At 49.8% G+C, this 22965-nt stretch overlaps 2 protein-coding genes across 10 annotated transcripts in view; both read left to right on the top strand.

Moving 5' to 3' along the window:
- The window catches only part of RAB11FIP5 (RAB11 family interacting protein 5), a 36140-nt gene extending 31650 nt beyond the window's left edge, over positions 1–4490 (top strand). For all 5 annotated transcript variants that reach the window (XM_007970236.3, XM_007970231.3, XM_007970230.3 and 2 more), the window contains 2 exons: positions 1648–1837; positions 2131–4490. In XM_007970236.3, coding sequence (XP_007968427.2) covers positions 1648–1837; positions 2131–2334 — 394 coding nt within the window. In that variant the 3' untranslated portion in view covers positions 2335–4490. The remainder of the gene's footprint in view (positions 1–1647; positions 1838–2130) is intronic.
- Positions 4491–6118: 1628 nt separating this feature from the next.
- SFXN5 (sideroflexin 5) overlaps positions 6119–22965 on the top strand; it is a 129521-nt gene continuing 112674 nt past the window's right edge. Inside the window, exons 1-2 of one of the 5 annotated variants that reach the window (XM_038007103.2) lie at positions 6119–6272; positions 20904–20972. In XM_038007103.2, coding sequence (XP_037863031.1) covers positions 6168–6272; positions 20904–20972 — 174 coding nt within the window. In that variant the 5' untranslated portion in view covers positions 6119–6167. Of the gene's footprint in view, positions 6273–6547; positions 7416–13820; positions 13840–20903; positions 20973–22965 lie in introns of those variants that run through there. The other 4 variants (XM_038007100.2, XM_007970241.3, XM_038007101.2 and 1 more) reach the window with 4 other exon arrangements.

Raw genomic sequence — 22965 nt, 5'->3', positions numbered from 1 at the left:
GGTAGGATAGTTGATCTAGGGGCCTGATGCAGTTTATGTTATAGTTTATGTAACTGTCACAGGGTGCTGGAGGATCCCAGAGGAGGGTCATCTTAGCCTGGAGGAATCAGGAAGGCTTCCTGGAGGAGGTGGCCTTGCACAACTGTGAAATATGAGTAGGAATTAGTGAGCCAATGGGAGGAAGGGGCAGTGTTGCTCCAGACAGAAGAATAGCTTTTGTAAGAGCTTGGTAAGAATGTGGCTGGGAGAGGAGTGGACTATGAAGAAAGGACAAGGACCAAATTGTGTGAGAGATTGTATTTTCTTACCTTGATAGAAGCCATTAAAGGATTCTCAGGCTTTGGACATGCTGAGATCATTATCCTGCAGCAGAGTGGTTGGAGTTGGGCAAGACTGAGATGGAGGAGCTGATTTAGTGGCTGTGGCTAGAAGGAAGGTTTAAGCATTGGCTTGGAGAGGAGCAGGGTCGCTTAAGAAGGTAGGAAGGTGGCAGTGCTTGATTGTTAAGGCTGAGGCTGAAGAGGATGAGCCAAAGGAACTCCTAGGCTTCTGACTTTCTGACCTGAGCCGGGGGGGCCAGAGGTTCTCCTCACTGCTCGGGCAGCACAGAGGAGGTGTGGCGGGGAGTGGGATGCACCTGAGGGGGAACCCAGGGAGCAAGCCAGCCTGCACCTGACTCTGCAGGTCTGGAGTCCAGGGAGTGAGGTCTGGGTTAGAGATGGAGATTAGGAGGGTGGTAGGATCCAGGGAGGAGGAGAGGAGAGAACCCAAGGGCAGACTAGCAGTTGTTAAGACTGAGAAGGGGCTGTGGGGTTGGAAGACGAGGTGGAGGTCTTGAAGGGAAAGGGAGGCAAGCAGCCCAAAGGAAGGAGTGCTTCAAGTGTCGGCTCCACAGAGGTCAGTGAGGTGAGAACCAGCAGGGCTTGGTGACCTCAACAAGTCCACTTGTGGTGGGCCAGTAGAGACTGACATCCTGTTCTAATGGGTTAAGGAGTCAATGAAAGGTAAGAAATTACACAAATGTAGTCTCCATGCTGCTGCGGAGAGGCTTGGGTGAGAAGAAAGGGGAAGGTGACTAGGAATGATAGCTAGAGCAAATACAATGTCAAGGGAGGGTTTTGCAGGGCTCTGTAAATGCTGATGGGAAGGAACCCCTAGAGAGAGCTGGGTGACCAAGTGTCCCAGTTTGCCCAGGTTTTAGCACTCAAAGTCTCATGTCCTGGGAATCCTCACAGTCCTGGGAAAACTGGGAACTTGGAAGGGTTGGTCACCGCACTAGAGAAAGGTTACAGTATAGAAAAGAGGGAAGATGGCTGGAGGAGGGTGTCCCTGACAGAGGCTGGGTACAGGTGCACAGGAATCTATAGTATGGCCTTTGCTGTCCCTGTGAAAGGGCCAGGTCACCGGGTGAATGAGGGAGTGAAACGGGAGGGAGCAGGTGGTGGGGTGGGGATTGAGGCCAGCCCAGGGGCTTGCTCAGGAGTACTGGACACGGCTGCCCTGAGACTTTGACTCTGTAGGGGCAGCTACCACCCAGTGCTGGGCTTTCTGTCCAGCAGACCTGGAGGTTCCGCAGGGAAAGCAGCCCCACCTTTGACCCATGCCACCCTTCTCTTTGTGTAACCCATCTCTTGTATGTCTTTGCAGTCCCCACCCCGTGAAGCCCCTCAGTGCCGCCCCTGTGGAGGGCAGCCCCGACAGGAAGCAGTCCCGCTCCAGTCTAAGCATAGCCCTGAGCAGTGGGCTGGAGAAGCTCAAAACAGTAACATCTGGGAGCATTCAGCCTGTGACCCAGGCCCCCCAGGCTGGCCAGATGGTGGACACCAAGAAGCTGAAGGTAAGGCCCAGCAAGGTATGGGGGTCATCTGACAGAATGTGTGGTGGAGTCTCAGGGCTTGATCCTGGGGAGGGTGGGGCAGAGAGCAGGCCAGGTCCCCCATGTCAGAGTCCTGAAGCCAGTTAGGGCGCCTCTGGCATTGGAGACAGGCAGCCCGGGGCCTTGTGGTGGTGAAACTTAGGTGTTGGTGGGCAGGGGGGGCAGGCAGGCGGGCAGGCAGGGGCGCAGGGGGGCAGGCAGGCAGGCACCCCGGCCTAGGGCTCCCCTGCTCACTGTCTTCGGTCCGGCCTCAGGACTCAGCTGTGCTGGACCAGTCAGCCAAGTACTACCACCTGACCCACGATGAGCTCATCAGCCTGCTCCTGCAGCGGGAGCGGGAGCTGAGCCAGCGGGACGAGCATGTGCAGGAGCTGGAGAGCTACATCGACCGGCTGCTGGTGCGGATCATGGAGACCTCACCCACACTGCTGCAGATCCCCCCGGGCCCCCCCAAATAGCCTTCCTCACCCCACCCCCAGGAGGGTTGGCATGGACCTGCTGCTGCCCGCCCTCCCTCCTGCTGAACTCTCTCATCTGCAGTGGGGCATCGTCTGTCTTGCCTTGTCACTCCTTGTTCCTCTCCCTCCTGCCTTGACTGGGGCTGCTGGAAGGGGGGCCCTCTGGATTCCCTTTGGAGGCATCAGGTTCTGTGCACAATTTGTGTATCTTTGGGAGCCCTGGGTCGTTCCCACCTGCCTGTTTTCATACCCCTCAGCTTTGAGGGCCCCAGGGAATTAGAACTCTTTCCCCCAAGACAGAGCAGGGGTGAACTGTAGCTTGATGCGGTAATCTGGGACAAGACTGGTTGCTAGCACATACTTTATTACCCCCCAAGGATGGTCAGCCATTTCTTCCCACAGCCAAAGCCCCATCCCCTTCACTTCCCTCCAATCCCTGGAGGGGCTTCTAGTATTCCTGGGACAGCGACCACGCTGCCTGTTTGTCTGTGAGTTATGGGCAACCAGGGTGCCTGCTCTTCAGCCTCACACCTGTTCTCCTGAGAGCAAGGAGCCTGTGTGGTCTGGGTCAGTCTCTGCCATGTCCTGAGTCTGTTTCAGTCTGGCGGTTTGTGGGGCGAGTGCCGTGTGGACAGAGGTGGATGATGTGTGTGCTTCAGGCTGCTCCCTGCCTCCTCTGACCTTTCCACAAGTGTCACATGGGAAAGTGTGGGGTGCAGGGGCGGGTGCGGGGAGAATACCTTTTTGCTTTTCGAGCTCTTGACCACCTCCAGTGTGTAGACCCCTCCAGGCTGGGGCTTGGGGCTGCTTATGTTTTGGGGATCAAGCCTCCATGTCTATTCTTGTTGCCTGTCCAGATGCCAAAACTCTGTGTTACTGCAGGGTTTGAACTTTTGGAAACCAATTAAAATGTGCCTTTTGTGTGCGGGGTCAAGAGCCCCTGGATGTCGACCTCTCCCGCTGTGTGGCGTCCCCCTCCCACCTGTTGAGTCCATAGGGATGGCTCTCTCAGGGCCCTGGGAATGGGAATGGGCAGCCCTACTGTGGCTCTTCCCCTCCCCTGGAGTTAATCTCTTGATCTGGCCAAGTTGCTGCTCCCTCAAACTTCCTGTTGTCTTCCCCTCCCTCAACCCCAATAGGAGGATCCCAGAATAAACACTGCTGGGCAGGCGGGCAGGCAGGCAGGCCTGGGGCTGCCCTGCTCACTCTCATTCTGTTTGGCCTCAGGACTTAGCCATGCTAGACCAGTCAGCTTGCCTGGAAGTGGGAGGTCCCACTATGCCTGTGGGAGACACCTATACTTAGGAAAAAGCCTTTGTTGCCCTCCCATCCATCCACTAAGCTGCTGTCTCAGCCTGTTCCTTCTGCCCCAGGGGCTTGCCTGGCTTGGCTGCAGTACACTTTGAAATGAAGTGTCTGTCCTTTGGCCCAGCCCCTGGTTTGCTTGCAGAAAATGTGGTAGGATTCCCCAAGGCATCTGCAGGGAACTTTGGCGGCTTGGGGCACCCTGAATTAGCAAAAATGGGGGGTGATGAGGTGCTGAAGGAGGATACTTACGGCTTAGTAAGGAGGCAAGAGCTCCTCTGGGACCACCACTTCTTCAGGAGAGGGCCTGTGGGCTTGCTTTTGGAAGGCCTCAGGCAGACACGTGCCCTCTGGGTGATGTCTGTCTGCCGCCAGGATGGAGCAGAGGAGCGCTACACATGGAGGAAAGCGCCTGTAACGTTATCTACCTTAAACTCCACTCATCAAAGCTGAGAAAAGTGTCCACTGGTCCCCAGGGTTTCTGTCATGCTTTTGGGGGTCATTGGGTATTAGAGAAGTAAGTACCTTTTCTGATAGCAGGGAGTCACCCCCCCCTACTGGGGATTCCTCTGGGCTTTATTCAGTCCCAGCCCAGGCCCTGACCTTTGATTGTGGGCCTCCCTAATGCCCAGGGCATGGATGGCTTCAGAGGAGTTTTTGAATTGAAGCCCAGGGTCCTTGTTGATGTTTCTTCTCCTAGCCACACTTGGAGGAGAGTTGCAGGTGGGTTGGGCAGGGAGCAGGAATGGTTCTGCTTTGCTGTTTGTCTTCCTAGTTGTAAGGCTCTTTATAAAGAGCTTGTTCTTCATGTTTTAAGCACTTTATGAAGAATAAAACATTCATGTACTGCAGGTGGCTCTGTTGTGTTCCTGTTTTGGAATGAACAGGTACAGGTGGCTGCTGTGGGAGAAGGCACCTTAAATCAAGGTGATGGGATTCTTGGATGGCCCTGTCCCTGCCCTGACATCAGGGCAGTAACACAGTGTTGCCCAGTAGCCTGAACTTAGTATTTTCTGACTCCCAGGATACCCACATTTATTGTGCACCTAAGATGGGCCCGTTTATTGGTAATACAGAGGTTAAGAAATAGATTCCTATTCTCAAATTGCATGGTCTAGCAGGGGAAGATAAGATACAAATCTAAGATACAAATAGTTCTTCATGGCTAGATAGAATCTTTAAGATACAAATCCAAGATACAAATTGTTCTTCATGGCTAGCTAAAGTCTCCCTCCAGCTTTATGAAAAGTATTTCTTGTGGTTCAACTACTAGAGGATGAAAAACTTTGACTGCTACAGCCCGTGTAGTGTCCAGAAACACTGGCAGACATGAGCCAACCCTGCAGTCCACCATGAGACTAATGAGACCCAAAGTGGGGTTCCCTAGAAGACCAAATATTTCTCCTGTCATCTTGGGCAAAAGAGGCAGCTTCTCCAGTCCCCAAGTCTGGCTCACTGACCAGGTAATTCAGCTGGGAATCTTCAGCTAATCCATTCTACAACTGTGTGTGTTCATTATCCATGCTGGTGCTTACTCCACAATCTGTAATACTCCCCCTTACCTAACGCCCTCCCCACCCGCCCTAGTCCCAGGTTCTTCTCCTGCCCGGGAATTAGGCCCAGGAGGGATCTTCCTTGGTTGGCCAGACAAGGTGAAGGCTGTCAGGGCTCTTAATCCCCCACTGATGAACTCACAGCCAACACTTACTTGAGTCTCTACTGTGAGCCCTGGCTCAGAAAACTGAAGTGAATCAAAAAGTCATAGCCCCTGCCCTGTGAACCTTACAGTAAGAAAGACTATCCAGAACAGTAAGTAATTGTGAGTGCAAAAGAGAAGTGCTGGGTGCCACGGAGCCTCTATGGGATTTTGTGGAAGCAGAGTGATGGACTGGGAAATGCAATGTTTAGGCTAAAGCCAGAAAGAGAGCCAGCGTCAGGCGAAGATTTAGTCTTCTCGGTACAGAATGTTCAGGGGTCGCGGGGCGGGCAGGCCCCAGCATGCTCCAGGAACTGAGTGTCAGGACAGCGGGAGAGCACAGGACGAGTGGGCAGGGTGGCGACGGAGGAAACGATGAGAAGGTTCCGCAGTACAACTCCTTGCAGAAAGCCTTCCGAGGTTAACCCTACTCCGCCTGGAGTCTTTGCCCATCTGGTCCCAAGTCGGGCCCACTTGAATGGGATCCTTCTGGGCTGCCTGGCCCCAGGAGCGACGCCCACGGCAGCCACTCTAACTTCTGGGGGCAAGTAAGCAGCGAGGGGTGGCCCGTGGTCGTCGTACAGGCACACCCTTCCTGGGCTGCCGACCTTGCACCTTGCAACGCGGACAGCGGGCACCGAGACCTCCCCGGACGGCCGCAACTCTCTGCAGTCTAGGCTTGCAAGCGTCGGGACGCGAAAAACTACACTCCCCACAACGCCTTGCGCCTCCCGCTCGCTGCGGTTCCTTAGGGCCAATCGGGAGAGGCAGCTGTGGCGGGGGCCGAGGAGGGACATTTTAAAAGGGCCGGAGATTGCGGGCGTCAGTGGCCATGGCGGATACAGCGACTACAGCATCGGCGGCGGCGGCGGCTAGTGCTGCTAACGCCTCGAGCGATGCACCTCCTTTCCAACTGGGCAAACCCCGCTTCCAGCAGGTGAGGACCGGGCTGTGGTCTGCGGGTCGGCGGGTGGCAGAGAGACGACCAGCAAACTCCCCTCCAAAGTCCCCTTCCGCCCGAGGGTCTCCCACCAGCGGCCAGCGGAGCCTGCAGCTAGCCCAGGGGGGACTTCGGCCACAGCCACCCTTTTCCCATTGGTCAGCGGGGCGGGCACGGACTCTCACCGTGGCTTCCCATTGGTCCTTGGCGCCGTCACTCCCCGGCTGTCCGCGCCCTCTAGCCTTTCCCGCCCGCGGCGCCCTGTGATTGGCCACCGCTGGCTGCGGTCAAGGTCCCGAGCGCCCGGCTTCGAGCCGCTGCTCAGGGTCGCTCCGGGTTGTGCAGCCGCCCGCCCGGGGCGCAAAGTTCTAGTCCGGCCCTGGATGGGAAGTTGGCGTGGCCGGGATGCCTTCTAACTTTTTCCCCCGGTGGGGACTGACGTTCCTTTCGAGCTGCTGGCGGAACCGCCGGGCAGCGTCGTGCCCAGCGGTCACTCCCCAGCCCTGGCCCCCAAGCCGGGCCCGGCGCGCGCGGCAGGTTGGGGGGGCGAGTGCCGAGGCGAGCGGCGGTCTGGCGTCCCCTGTCCCGTCCCTGCTCCCCTTTTTGGGTTGAGGATTCGCTGGCGCAGCAAGCCGGCCGATGCCCTGCGGGGATGTAGCCAGGGCGTGCGAGGGAAACGCTGTGTCATCCCCTGGGGCCGTCGTCCCTCCGAGGGGCTGTCGCCCGGGAACCCCCCCAGCCTCTCCCTCGCGCTTCCTCTGCGGAGGGTCTCCCGCGCCTGGGCCCCTGCGTCGCCGGGCACTGGCTCTGGGCACACCCGCTCGGGCTCTTCGGGGCACGGCGACAGGGGTCCTTTCCCTCCGGGACCCCCGCTGGGGCGTCGCCGACTCGGCCCTGGACTGCGGAGGCGGGGGTGCAACGCAGAGCCCGGGCGCCTGGCTGGGCCCGGAGACCGGAGCCGGGGAGGGGCCGCTCCCGCGCCGCAGACCCTCGGGCTCCCGTGCCTCCTGCACCGAGGAGACGGAATTTATTGGGAAACGGGCAGAGAGACCGCTGAAGTGAACCGGGGCTTGCCGGGGGTGGGCGGCAGCCGAGGCGACCAGAAAAGAACTTTGCAGGAAGAAAGGAAATTGTACAAAGGTCGGTGCGGTGGCTTTTTTTTTTTTTTTTTAAATTTTTTTTGTTGTGGTGGTGGAAGGGGGATTGGTTCCAGCAAAGGGGGACCCCGAGCTTTGCTGATAATTAGGGAACTTGGCTCCTGAGCCGTCTGAAAAAAATGTCCCCAGTGTTTCTTAACAGGACTTTAATTCCTTTTAAAAGTAGGCCATCTCAGCATGTAGGTATCCGAGGTGAGACTGGCATCTTCCTTCCAGTGTAGGAGGCCATCTAGGGTGAGATTGTCGGGGTGTCCCTACTTGGACTTGAGTGACCTTATTACATTGCCTATCAGCGCTCCCACCCCCATTCTGCTCATCCTTACAGGCTCAGTTGGGCCTGCCTCTCAGGCAAACACTTCCTCCCTACGTCTCTGGTCCCTTTTTCCCTCTGGTCCCATGAGATTGCAGACTCCCTCCCGCACACCTCTTTGGCCACCTGAGTCGGATCCTCATAGCTCTCCATACAGTGCCCTGTGGTCTTCTAAATGTTTGCTGTGTGATGACTTGGTTTCCTCAAATCCCCTGCAGGCCTTTTGCGAGAAGGGGCTGAACTTGGCCTTCTCTGTCTCTGTCTTACCCGGATAGAGACAAGTTAGGCATACAGTAATGTGCCGAGTAAAAGATTTGTGTTTTTTTTTTTTTTTTTCCCTTGGTGTCTGTTATCTGTATGTGGCACTTGGGACATTCAGTTACCCAACGGACGTTTATCAAATATGTCTTAGTAGCTTATATGACTGAGCCCTTTACTGTGAGCACTGCTCTAGAGTAATAGATAAACATTTGAGGCTACCCTGTTCCTGCAGCCATTACGGTACTTCTTTCTGGCACTGCTCCTGCAGGCAGTAAAATTTAGTGTTTGTTGTATCCACTTTTGAAGCTCCCCTCCCCAGCATAGTGACCTGCATAAAGCACGTTGCATCTGATTCATCCATGTTAAGGATCTTCTCTCTAGTCCACACCTGCTCCTGCCGCATGGCTCCCTGGCTCTGCAAGCAGCCCAACTTGTCACCCAATCAGTGCAGCCAGAAGCCTGGGAGCTGCCTGTTCTTTCCTTCTTCTCCCTCACCCTTTAAGTGCAACCAGAGGCCCAGTGATCTTACCTCTTACACAGCTCTCAAGTCCACCCATCTCTACTGCCAGAATCCTAAACCAAGCCCCCGTCGTCTACTTCCTGGGTCACTGCAGTAGCCTCGCAACAGGTCTCCCTGCTTCCACTCTGTCCCTCTTCCAGTCCTTCCTCCTTCTGCAAGGCAGAGTCCCAACAATACAGATCTGATCAAGGGACTCCCCACACCCTTGCACATTTAAATACCCTCCAATGGCTTTCCCTGCTTCTGAGATAAAGACCTAACTTCTGAAGGGGCCCCCAAAGTATACATGGCCCACCCCACTGACTACTTCTTCCTTGAATCCCACCACCCAACCACCCACACCTCACACCCTCCTTCACATCACACTGGCTGCTTTTCAGCCTCTGAACCCACCATGTTCCCTCCCACCACTGGGCCATCTGCTTGGAACATCACCTCTTCCTCTGCCCGCAACTCTTGTTCCCACTCTTCCTTATCCCTGGTGTATCCATGAAGCATCACTTTCTTGGAGAAGCCTCCTGCCACTCCCAGGTTGAATTTTTGACTGTGTTTCCTTACTGCAAACACCTATCTCAGTGTATACATTGATTTGTGATGAGTATTTCTTTGCCATCTGTGTTTCCCTTTCAACTATGGACTTTGTGGAAGTGGAGGCTGTGCTTGCCTTCACTTGCTGTTGACTCTCCAAGGCTCATCACAGTGCCTGGTAGTTGAGAGGTACTTAATGAAGATTTGTCGTATACATGAATATCCTGGAGACAATTCAGTAGGGCTTTGTGGACTTGAATTAAATTGACTTGTAAGGTTGTGATTGGAAAGGTGGACCAATTTTCTCCAAATTGTCCCTTAGGGATCTTATAAAATTGCAACCACGTGGGGGCATGTTTGACAGTGTAAGATTAATCAGTGCTGAGACATTCCAGAGTTGGGGTGTCTCTAAGGAGGTGAGTCTAAAGACACAAAGATTGGCCATGTATGTACTGGGTTGATGAGCTCCTTTAGGGCCCAGCCCACATCTCTGTGTCCTGCTCTGGCATGTAATAATTGTGTAATATATGCTTATAGTACCTTGTGCTGGCCTGACAGAAGCTTGCTTCAAGGTAGTTGATAATCCAGGATTCATTCCCAGCACCCATGCCAGGGACATGATTCTTATTCCCCAACTAATCTCACCACTTTCTGCAGGATTTGGCACCAAGGTCTTTCCTTATTCCCTGGAGTCACTCTAGAGCTCCTCTTTATTCCCTCAAGGGTCTCCCTGTGCAAGAGGACAGGGGGAGAAAGAGGGTGGAGGGTGTGGAGGGTCAGAGTGTGAAGAAAGGGTGATGGGTGTTGGTGGTCTGTGACCATCTTTCTCCCTGTAAGATGGTGACAGTAGCCAAGCATCATTCCAGCCTTTTTGTATATTGACTTACTGAATTTTCACAACACTGTGAGGCAGGTGCAATGATCTCCAATTTATGGGTAAGAAAACTGCAGCACACAAACAGATTAAGTAACTTCCCAGAAAGTCTGGCTCCAGAGTTCGTGTTTGTTTGTTTGTTGTCAACTTTATTATGGAAGTTTACAAACATACTAATCTGGAGACAGTTGTCAGTGAACCTATGCACCCATCATCCAGCTTCAACAGTTGCCAACTTAAAGCCAGCCTTGTTTCATCTATACAGCCATCCCCACGACCCAACCAATGAATTATTCTGAAGCAAAGCCCAAACATCCCATCATTTCATTGAACCTACTAGTAGGTGTCTCTAAAAAATAAGGACTCTTTGGTTAGGTTTTTTTAAAATAAACTTTTTTGTTTTGGAATAATTTCACACTTAGAGAAGTCAAAAGACAATTCCTGCCTAGCCCTCACCCATTGTCCTCTATTATCGTCTTGCATTGCCACTTTGTATTTTTCAAAACTAAGAAACTAACATTGGTACGTTATCATTAACTACACTCCAGACTTAATTTTACTATTTTTTTACACTAATGTCTCCTTTCTGTCCCAGGATCCCATCCAGGAACATGTTACGTTTAGTCATCATGTCTCTTTAGCCTTCTCTGGTCTGTGGCAGTCATAGTACCTGGGACAGTTTCTCAGACTTTGCTTGTTTTTGATGACCTTGACAATTTTGGAAGATATTTTATAGAGTGTCTCTCAACTTGGGTTTACCTAATGTCTTTCTTTTGGGTAGACCGGAGTTATGGGTTTGGAGGTAAGAATATCACAGAGGTGAAGTGCTCTCTTTATCACATGATATTGGTGGGTTTTTTTATTTGTTTAACATAACCACGCCCTTAACACACCTAAAATCATTATTTCTTTTTTCTTTTTTTTAGAGACAGGGTTTCTGTCTGTCACCCACACTGGAGTACAGTGGAACAGTAATTAATGGCTCAATGCAGCCTTGAGATCCTGGGCTCAAGCAATCCTCTGGCCTCAACCCCCAAAGTAGCTAAAACTACAGGGGTGTGCCACCATGCATGGCCACATATATATATGTGTGTGTGTGTGTATGTGTGTGTGTGTATGTATATGTGTGTATATATATATTTTGTTTGTTTTCTTTTTTTTTTTTTGTAGAGACAGGTGTCTTGCTATTTTGCCAGGCTGGTATCAAACTCCTGGCCTCTAACGATTCTTCTGCTTCACCCTCCCAAAGTGCTGGGATTTACAGGCATGAGCCACCATGTCTGGCCCATGAATTCTTAATATCATCAAGTAACCAGTCACTATTCATATTTCCCTGATCATGACATAATTTATTTGTAGTTGATTTGTTTGAATCAGGATCCCGTAAGTTCCACATATTATTACCTTTGGGTATCTCTTTTGTATCATTTATTTATTTTGGAGACAGAATCTCTCTCTGTCACCCAGGATGGAGTGCAGTGGCACAATGTCAGCTCACTGCAACCTCTGCCTTCCGGGTTCAAGTGATCCTCTTGCCTCAGCCTCCTAAGTAACTGGGATTATGGGCACACGCCACCACGCCCGGCTAATTTGTGTATTTTTAGTAGAGATGGGATTTTGCCATGTTGGCCAGGCTGGTCTCAAACTCCTGACCTCAGGTGATCCACCCGCCTCGGCTTCCCAAAGTGCTGGGGTTGCAGGCGTGAGCTACTGCACCTGGCCTTTTTTGTATCTTTTAATCTGTTAGTTATCTCTTCTTTTCCCTTCCTCTTTGTTGACGAAACAGTTGTTCGTCCCTGTAGAATTCCCCTCCTTCTCAGTGTAGCTGATGGCATCTCTGTGGTAGTGGTTAGCATGTTCCTTTGTCCCTTGTTTCTCCTGTAAACTTAAAGTCTGCATTTAACCACTACCCCAACTGCCTAATGAAAGGGAGGAGATGACAGCACAGCACCCAGGGAAACTTTGAGACCTGCTTTGCTTCCTTTCCTCTTCCTTTTCTGCTCATTTCCTCTCCTGAACTCACTGTTTTCCCTTGTGGCTCACATACCATGTTTGCCATGTTGGGGCCCCAGGACAGGAAACAAACGCACATACTTTCTCCCATTTGTGTTTCAGTCCATCTGTAAATAAATTGTTGTCCAGGGCCAGGCACAATGGCTCATGCTTGTAATCCCAGCACTTTGGGAGGCTAAGGCGGGCAAATCACTTGATGCCAGGAGTTCGAGACCAGCCTGGCCAACATGGTGAAACCCTGTCTCTACTAAAAATACAAAAAATTAGCCAGGCGCGGTGGCAGGTTCCTGTAATCCTAGCTACTCAGGAGGCTGAAGCAGGAAAATCGCTTGAACCCGGAGGCAGAGGTTGCAGTGAGCCGAGATTGCGCCATTGCACTCCAGCCTGGGCGACAAGAACTAAACTGTCTCCAAAAAAAAAAAAAAAAAAACTGTCGTCCAGGTACAGTGGCTCATGCCTGTAATTCCAGCACTTCAAGAGGCCATGGCAGGAGGAATGCTTGAGGCCAAGAGCTTGAGACCAGCCTGGACAACATAGTGAGGACCCATGTCTACAGAAAATTGAAAAACTAGCTGGGCATGGTGGCATGGACCTGTAGTCCCAGCTACTTGGAAGGCTGGGACAGGAGGATCCCATGAGCCTAGAAGTCCGAGGCTGCAGTGAGCTATGATCACACAACTGCACTCCAGCTGGACAACACAGTAAGACCCTGTCTCAAAAAAGAAGGAAAGAAGTTTTTTTTTTAACAACTTCTGGCAAGGTGTGGTGGCTCATGCTTGTAATTCCAGCACTTTGAGAGGCTGAGGTGGACAGATCGCTTGATCCCAGAAGTTTGAGACCAGCCCAGCAACATGGCGAAACCCTGTCTCTACAAAAAATATGAAAATTGGTCAGGTGTGGTGATACATGCCTGTAGTCCCAGCTACTCCAGAGAGTGAGGTGGGAGAATCACCTGAGTCCAGGAAGTGGGGGTTGTAGTGAGCTGTGATCGTGCCACTGCACTCCAGCCTGGGTGACAAAGTGAGACGCTATCTCAAAAATAAAAATTCCTTGCTCTTTCGGAAGTCTCACTTATCTGTTGAGATGGCTGGGGGTATGAGTGTGCTGGGGACAAAGGCCTAGTAGGGCAGAGCAGGCTGGTTGCACAGGGCTCCCTCTGAGGTATGGAGAGCTTGCTGGGCAGAAAAATGCTTTCTTCACTTCAAGGTTGGAAGGTTTGTGTGGGCTGAGAGTTGGGAGGCGAGGGGAAATGTCTCATAGTTTGCTTGAAATAAAGTTCTAAAATCACAGTACCTTGCAGGTGGTTATGTATTTTAATCATTTACTTCCTATAGGCGACACAGTGAGTTTTTTTCTAATGCTGCTCCTGGGCTGGTTTGTGCAGTGGAGAGGGGTCATCATTTCCAAGAGTCACACTGGGCAGGTTTTAAAATAGACACTGATAGCTGGAGGCCACCCCCAGAGCAATAGAATCAGAATCCCTGGGTATATGGCCTGGTTTTTTAAGTACCCAGGTGGTTCAGGGTGCAGCTGATTCAGGACTACTGGGCTGGCCCAGCCTTTCTGCTTTGGGCTGTAGATTCAGTGAGTATATTATTCCTAATCCCGAAGAGCAGTAATTTGGAGGTCTGGTGTGTGTATTTGGGGGGCGTTGTTAGCTTCTTCAGGGATCTTTGCCCTCAGCTGCTGCTCCCAAGGCCTGCTCTCACTGGGGGGCCTGCAGATGGGAGAGAGCTGGCTGGTGGAAGTGGGAAGGCAGCAGTTGCTGCAGGCCTGGGGCTCCTGCTGAGAATTAGCTGACTCACCTTTCTTGTGAAGGGAAAGAGAAGGAATCACTTGACTGACTCATTCTTCCGGTGAAGAAAAAGGGGAGGAAAAACATCCACGGATTGTGTGATTGGGTAAAGATGGGAGCTGAATTTGGGAGGGAGGGGGTAAAAGATGGGAGCTGAATTTGGGAGGGAAGCTATACATTTTAAACTATTGAGTAAATAAAAAGGAACTGAGATTGTGAAAGTAAAAACCTTCCTTGCCATTCATTCATCAGGCAGGAAGGAACAGACACAGATCCAGCTGCAAAGAAACAATATTTCTCACAAGGACCCACAGGAGCTACAAAGTATCGAACAACTTTCTTCTAGTAACCACCTCTTTCATACTCATGTCTCACTCTATAAGGTCCTAGACTGCCAAGAACTTTGCTATTTAAATCATATCATTAGGAATGAACCATCTACCTCTTGATAGGCAGGTCTAAGTCACTTTGCCTCAGAGAATGAACCCATAGCTGCAAATAAGGGGTTTCTGGTCACAACATTTCTCATTAATCTCAACTTTATAGTTTTTAAGGAAACAAGACCCTGAGTGGTTGGTCCAGACTTACGTTGACTCCTTTCCATATGGTCTTGCTTTGCGTGGAGCGTATTGAAGCACTACTTCATTTAAATTTTACTCTATCTTCCTTAAATTATATACTAAATATTTTTCTTTGTTTGGCAAGGCACCCCATAATTCTCTGCTTTGTGCCCCTCTTTGTTGAGTAAGTCAGTGAATCTGACTTAGACTATAGGTTTGTCTCTATAGTAGGTGGGGTGGGGGTCTTAGGCCAATCTGTACCTGACATTTCCAACTCAGAATCTCTTTCTTGAATCTCAGTCCAAATGTTTGCTGAAAAATTACATCTGGAAAGCCCTTTAAATATCGCAGACTGATATGACCAATACAGAGTTTTTATCTTCTTCCCATTTAATCAATATGCTTCTTGCTGTCCCCATTCTGGTTAACATTCATGTCTCACTAGAAAGCGAGGCATCATCTGTGGCTGCTCTTCCTCATTTCCCCACAGTTGGTCAGCCTTGCTACTTCCAGGACCTACCACAGTGCTGGGCACACAGTAGATCCTTGGTGGTGGGTTGAATGGTGAATGAATGAAGAGACCACAGGAGTCCGGTGCAGCTTCTGATCCTAAGTTTCATGCTTTCATCTTCTTGCATATACCCTCCTCTGCTAGGTAAACTTATCCACCCCCTGGTCCCAGCTCCTCTGGGACACCTCCTTGACTTACACTAGGAAGACATAGAAAGAACTCTGTGTCCCCAGTGCACTTTGCGATGCTTCATTTAAACTCTGATCGGTGTTTTGTAGTTATTTGTTTATAGTTATTAGTCTAGCTTGATGGACTCTGAGCTCTTTGAGGGCTTGTTCATTTGGTGTCCCCTTGTGTCCGGAATTGGTGGGTTCTTGGTCTCACTGACTTCAAGAATGAAGCTGCGGACTCTCGCGGTGGGTGTTACAGTTCTTAAAGATGGTGTGTCCAGAGTTTGTTCCTTCAGATGTTCAGATGTGTCTGGAGCTTCTTCCTTCTGGTGGGTGGTTTCCCTGTCAGGAGTGAAGCTGCAGACCTTCGCGGTGAGTGATACAGCTCATAAAGGCAGAGCGAACCCAAAGTGAGCAGCAGCAAGATTTACTGCAAAGGGTGAAAAACAAAGCTTCCACGGTGTTTGAAGGGGACCCTAGCGTGTTGCCACTGCTGGCTGGGGCAGCCTGCTTTTATTCGTTATCTGGCCCCACCCACATCCTACTGATTGGTCCATTTTACAGAGAGCTGATTGGTCCGTTTTGACAGAGTGCTGATTGGTGCATTTACAATCCTTGAGTTAGAGTCACAGAGTGCTAGTTAGCTAGATACAGAGTTAGCTAGATACAGAGTACTAATTGGTATATTTACAAACCTTAAGCTAGACACAGAGTACTGATTGGTGTATTTACAAACCCTGAGCTAGACACAGAGTGCTGATTGGTGCATTTACAATCCTTGAGCTAGACATAGAGTGCTAGACGGAAAAGTTCTCCAAGTCCCCACTAGGTCAGCTAGATACAGAGTGCTGATTGGTATACATATGATCCTCTGGCTAGATATAAAAGTTCTCCAAGTCCCCATCTAGTTTAGGAGCCCAGCTGGCTTCACCCAGTGGATCCTGCACTAGAGCTGCAGGTGGAGCTGCCCACCAGTCCCCAGCGGCACCTGCACTCCTCAGCCCTTGGGCTGTCCACGGGACCGGGCGCCAGGGAGCAGGGGGCAGCCCACGTGGGGGAGGTTCCAGCCGCCTGGGAGCCAACCGCAGGGGGAGGAGCTCAGACATGGCGGGCTGCAGGTCTGGAGCCCTGCATGGCGGGGAGGCAGCTAAGGCCAGGCGAGAATTTGAGTGCGGCGCCGGTGGGCCAGCACTGCTGGGGGACCTGGCACAACCTCTGCAGCTGCTGGCCCAGGTGCTAAGCCCCTCACTGCCCTGGGTCGGTGGTGCCGGCTGGCCGCTCCGTGTGCGTGGCCCACTGCGCCCGCGCCTGCTGGAACTCACGCTTGCCCGCTAGCACAGTCCCGGTTCCCGCCCTTGCCTCTCCCTCCACACCTCCCAGCAAGCAGAGGGAGGCGGCTCTGGCCTCAGCCAGCCCAGAGAGGGGTTTCCACGCAGTGGCACATTGAAGGACTCCTCAAGTGCTGCCAGAGTGGGCGCCGAGGCTGAGGAGGTGCTGAGAGTGAGGACTGCTAGCACATTGTCACCTCTCACCCTAGCTCATTAAGCGTTTGTAGCAAACAACGCTTTGTGTCTGTGTAGCAAAATGCGTTATCTGGGAGTCTCCCCCAGTAGCTGTGGTGGAAAGTGACACAAGAAGGCTGGCAGGACTGGGACAGGATGAAGACAGTGTGAGACCCCCAGGACAAGTCAGAGGCTGAAGTTTCTGCTGGACTATCTTCAAGAAGTTGCTTCACTCAGGCCATTCTACTTCCAGGTTCTCTCCTCTGACCCCGCTCATCCTCTTCCCTCCTTTGAACCACTAGCTGCCATACTGTTATCCTTTCCTAATCTTGCCCTCCCTTCAAAGCCCAGCCCAGCTCTACCCCACCCAGAAGCCTTGAGGCTATTGGCCACTCATCAGCCCACTCAAGGATTCCTGTGGCAGGAGACCCTTCCTTCCAGAGATGCAAGGAGACTTCGAACCAGGGAGGATAAGGAAGGAACATTCAATAGCCCATGTCCTTCAGGAGCTCATAATCAAATATAATACTTAAAATATCAGTTCATATTTTACTTTATTTTTGGAGACAGGCTCTTGCTCTGTCCCCCAGCCTGGAGTGCAGTGGCATGATCATAGCTTACTGCAACATCAAACTCCTGGTCTGAGGTGGTCCTCCTACCTCAGTCTCCTAAGTAGCTGGGACTACAGGTGGATACCACCATGCCTGGCTAATTTTTAAAATTCTTTTTAGAGGTGGGGTTTCACTGTGTTGCCCAGACTGATCTTAAACTCCGGGGCTCAAGTGATCCTATCACTTCAACCTCACAAGTAGGTGGGATTATAGGAGCAAGCCACTGTGACTGGCTTGCATTTTACTCTAAATATGTATTTTTAAATGTAATATCATTTCTGCATATTATGCATAATACTGATTTTTTTTATTTCAAAAGCAATTTAAAGATCTGGAAATATAAATCATACATAAGTCTATTACCCAGAGGCAATCTCTATTAGCATTTTAGTGTATTTTCATCTAGCTTTTTTGAAAATATAATTTTTACCTTTTTATTTTGAAATACTTTTAGTCTTACAGAAAGGTTGCAAGAAGAATAAGGAAAACTTCCCTATTTGCCTAGATCTACCAATTTTTAACATCTTATCACATTTCCTTTATTCTCTTTGTCTACAAGTAATCATAAAGTCTGGAAAGATAGCAAGTATACATGATAGCATCAGGACATCTTCAATCTACATTCAATTATAGTGCCTACATTTCCAGATTTTATGGCTGCCCTGTATTTTTACACATTATTTTTCTTCAACTATTTACGAATAGATTGTATTCATTCATCTCCTAATACATCAGAGTATATGTCTTTTTTTTTTTTTTTTTTTTTTTTTTTGAGACAGGGTCTTGCTCTGTCACCCAGGTTGGAGTGCAGTGGCGCAATCTTGGCTCACTGCAACCTCCACCTCCCGGGTTCAAGCAATACTCCTGCCTCAGCCTCCCAAGTAGCTGGGATTGCACTACCACACCCAGCTAATTTTTATATTTTTGGTAGAGGTGGAGTTTCACCACATTGGCCGGGCTGGTCTTGAAACCCTGACCTCAGGTGATCCGCCTGCCTTGGTCTCCCAAAGTGCTGGGATTACAGGGTGAGCCACTGCGCCCGGCCCAGCGTATATCATTTAAGAACAAGGACATTCTCGGCTGGGCATGGTGGCTCACGCCTGTAATCCCAGCACTTTGGGAGACCGAGGTGGGCAGATCATGAGGTCAGGAGATGGAGACCATCCTGGCTAACACGGTGAAACCGCATCTCTACTAAAAATACCAAAAAAATTAGCCAGGCATAGTGTCACAGGCCTGTAGTCACAGCTACTCGGGAGGCTGAGGCAGGAGAATTGCTAACTCAGGAGGCAGAGGTTGCAGTGAGCGGAGATTGCACCACTGCACTCCAGCCTGGGAGACAGAGCAAGACTGTCTAGGAAAAAAAAAACAAAAAACAAAAAAAACCCACCAAGGACATTCTCTTATATAACCACAGTGTGGTAATTATAGTCAGGAGATTTAACATGGATACAACACTTTTATTAACCTATGGTCCATATTCCACTTTTGTCACTTGTCTCAATAATGCTCTAGAGCATTCCCCACTCTACGCCAGGATCCAATCCCGAGTTACACAATGCATCTAGTTGTCTCTTTAGCTTCTTTAATGTGGAACAGTCTCATTCCCACTCTTTCTTTGTCTTTATGACATTGACATATTTGATGAACAAAACCAATTAATTTATGGAATGTCTGTCAGTGTGGGTTTGTTTTGTTTTCTCGTGATTAGATTTATTGAGTCCCTGTGGAATATTATGTGAGTGATGCTGTGGACTTCCCGGTATCACATCTGGAAGAACACAATGTACCACCTGCCCTTCGTTGATCCTTTTAACATGTCCCCATCATTTTTTAGGGATAAGACTTCATTACTTTCTGGTGCAACAAAATGTACCAGTTTCATCTTGTACCCTCCCTACCCCAGCCTTTGAATCTGCTCCTTTCCTGAGGAACCCTGGTCCCTGTTAGTGGACCAGGATCTGGATGTCATTTGGTCTTTTTGCTTTTCACTTAGTATCTGTCTAGCTCTGTTTATCCCCTTGTTTATTGAGTTGGAATCACACTGCTTATATGCATTTCATAAAATTTTAAGCATTATTCCATGTCATGAATGTTGAAAACATAGTTTTAAAGGCTGCATAGTATTCAGTCATATGAATGGACCAGCATTTATTTAACCATCCACCTTTGTAAATAATGCAGCACTGAATATCCTTGGTATGTACACCTGGCCAGATCTTTGAACATCTTGGATTGTTTCCTTAGACTGCATTCTTAGAGGTGAAATTTTGCCAGGACAGCATTGTGAGCCTCCCTTATGTGTGTCTTTAATGGGGAAATGGTCCAGGCTGTGTGGATTATAAGAGGTTAGGCAGCTGTTTCTATTAGGAATGGACTGAAGGTTGATCTGGTTTGTGAGAGACAGCACCTGGGTAGGGGCGGCATTAGGGGTTAGAAGTTGCTTCATGTAGGGTGCCATGGTGGGAGAGAAATGGAGGTGGGATGAGAACTGGTGTGTGGGGATACTTTGAGGTGACCTGGAGCCTATTGCAGGGTCTTTATTGGGAAGGGAAAGGAAAGGAACAGGAATTGACTGCAGGGTCTGGTGTCCTACTAAATAGGGGGAGGGAGGCCGGGCGTGGTGGCTCACACCTGTAATCCCAGCACTTTGGGAGGCTGAGGTGGGCGGATCACAAGGTCAGGAGATCCAGACCATTCTGGCTAACAAGATGAAACCCCGTCTCTACCAAAAATACAAAAATTATCCAGGCGTGGTGGTGGGCACCTGTAGTCCCAGCTACTCAGGAGGCTGAGGCAGGAGAATGGCGTGAACCTGGGAGGTGGAGCTTGCAGTGAGCCGAGATTGCACCACTGCACTCCATCCTGGGCAACAGAGCGAGAATCTCCATCTTAAATAAATAAATAAATAAATAAATAAATAAATAAATAAGGGGAGGGAATGTGGAGGCTTCTGTTTCCTCCACTGTGCAAAGGATGGTGCTTGGAGAGTTGTGGGGCTCCAGGGAGGAATTTGGGGCAGAGCCCAGAGTGTAGTGAGGCATGAACCCCCAGCGATTGCAGCTTCCTCTTCATCCCCGACCTTGGCACCCTCTGTCTTCCCCTTGAGCTTGGCTTTGCCCAGCTGGCTTAGTCCCCAGGGCAGAAGGCCCAGCAGCCGGGTTGCTTGGTTTCCTTTCATTGTGCTCTAATGCCTGTGTCGCTTAGCACAAAGCCCTCCTTTTCCACAGCCCCTGCTCTGGGGCAAGGTTGGGGGAGCTGCCTCTTGTCCTGCACCTCAGCAGCTACAGGGGTCTGGATGAAGGAGGGCCTGAGGATTGTGAGCTTGGTGCTTTCGGGTTTGAGCTGCACTTGGGAACCTCCCACTGGAGGCAGAGCTGGACCTTGGGGAGGGACCCTGTGAGGGGCAGGCAGGACGCTCTGTCACTTCAGGTCCTGAGCAAGACAGGGAGGCTGGGAGAGGGCTGGGGCCAGGCCTCACCTTCAGCCTACATGTCCAGCGATGCGTGGGAGCTTTTAATAGGCTCAGAATAGATCTCAGGGCATTGGGAGAGAGGGAGGAAAATGGGAGGCACCTGGAAGAGCAGATGGGCCCATCCTTGAGTATCTCAGTGGTCTCTCTGAGTTGACTTTGGAAAACTCTCAGCCTCAGGAAAGCTGTCCTTAGATTTCTGAGGCCTCATTGGCATTTATCAACCACATGGGGAGTCCTGGGGACCGGGGGACCCCAATCATAAAGGGTGGGGCTCCCCAGTGTCTGGAGAAGGGTACACAGCGGCTGATCCATTCACTCTTCTCTCTTATCCCCTTCTTCAGACATCCTTCTATGGCCGCTTCAGGCACTTTTTGGATATCATCGACCCTCGCACACTCTTTGTCACTGAGGTAAGTCATGGCTGTCACCCTCAGTGGCCTTTTGGCCTTTGTACCTTGTCATTTCAGAATATGTGGGTGATTAAGGGAGGGTGAGGATGGGGAAGTGAATAGAATAGGGGAGGTGAGAGGTGAGAGAGGAAGGTAACAAATTCTCTCTACCTGTAGCTATCTATTTATGTATCTATGTGTCTGTCTCTGAGTTCATACATTGTGCTGTATGCTTTTTACATTATGTCATTTGGATCTCACAACACCGCTTCAAGATAGATATTATTGTTATTCTTTAAAACTTTAATGAAATTATTATCAAGTACATAAATTATTTGCTCATTAGAAAAGTTCAAACAGTACAAGTATGTTTAAGTAGGAAAAAAAGTATCCTTTAATCATCCTCCCTACTTAGTTCCCTCCTCTCATAGGTAACAGCTGTTAATGGCTTTTAACATCAGGTTAGTAAGGTATAATTTACCTTTCTTAGGTGTGCAGTTCTTTGAGTTTTGACCATCATATTCACTCACGTATCCACCATCACAATTGTATTAATCTGGTCTCACACTGCTATAAAGAAATTCCTGAGACTGGGTAATTAATAAAAGAAAGTGGTTTAATTGTCTCATAGTTCCTCATGGCTGGGAGGCCTCAGGAAATGATCATGGTGGAAGGGGAAGCAGGTACCTTCTTCACAAGGTGGCAGGAGAGAGAGGAATGGAGGAGGAATTTCTGAGCACTTATAAAACCATCAGATCTCATGCAAACTCACTATCATGAGAACACCATGAGGGAAACCATCCCCGTGATGCAATCACCTCCCACCACGTCCCTCTCTCAACATGTGGGGATTATAGGGTTTACAATTTGAGATGAGGTTTGGGTGGGGACACAGAAGCAAACCTTATGGATAATCAAGATGTGAAGCATTTTCATTACCCTGACATGTTCCCTCATACCTCTTTATAATCAATTCCTCCCTGTCTCCACCCCCTGTCAACCAATCATTTGCTTTCTGTTTCTATTGTTTTGCTGTTTCCAGAATGTCATATAAATGGAATCCTACAGTATGCAGCCTTTTGTATCTGGATTCTTTCCCTTAACACAATGTTTTTGAGGCTGGGTGCAATGGCTCACACCTGTACTCTCATCACTTTGAGAGGCTGAGGCAGGAGGATTGCTGGAGCCCAGGATTTCAAGACCAACCTGGGCAACATAGTGAGACCTGTCTCTACAAAATTTAAAAAAATTAGCCGAGTGTGATGGTGCATGCTTGTAGTCCCAGCTACTCAAGAGGCTCAGGTGGGAGGATCGCTTGAGCCTGAGAGGTTGAGGCTGCAGTGAACCGTGATTGTACCACCGCACTCCAGCCTGAGTAACAGAGTGAGACCCTATCTTTAAAAAAAAAAAAAAATGCTTTTGGGATTTATTTGTGTCATTGCATGTATTAGTAGTTAATCCCTTCTGACTGCTGAGTAGTGTCCCACTGAAAGGATGTTCCAGAATTTATCCATTCACTTGTTGATAAACACCTTGATTCTTTCCAGTTTTTTGGCTATTATGAATAAAACTATATGAACATTCTTTGTGTGGATGTATGCTTTCATTTCTCTTGAAGGAATAAGAATGGGAATGCTGGATCCTATGGTAAGTGTGGTAAATATATGTTTACTTTATCAGAAACTGCCAAACTGTTGTTCAAAGGGTTGTACAATTTATATCTCCATCAGCAAATGTATGAGAGTTCCAGTTGCTCCACTACCTCACCAGCACTTGCTATTGTCAAATTTAAAAATCTTTTTTTATTTCAGCCATTCTAAGAAGTATGTCTTGATAGACTTTTCTTTTGAGACGAGTTTTGCTCTTGTTGCCCAGGTTGGAGTGCAATGGTGCGATCTCGGCTCACTGCAACCTCTGCCTCCCAGGTTCAAGCGATTCTCCTGCCCCAGCCTCCCCTGTACCTGGGATTACAGCCGCGTGCCACCATGCCTGGCTAATTTTGTATTTTTAGTAG

This window comes from Chlorocebus sabaeus, chromosome 14, assembly GCF_047675955.1.
Source record: "Chlorocebus sabaeus isolate Y175 chromosome 14, mChlSab1.0.hap1, whole genome shotgun sequence".
Classification (NCBI taxonomy): Eukaryota; Metazoa; Chordata; class Mammalia; order Primates; family Cercopithecidae; genus Chlorocebus; species Chlorocebus sabaeus.
The sequence above is the reverse complement of the archived record's forward strand: the minus strand, read 5'-3'. Positions and strand labels throughout refer to the sequence as shown.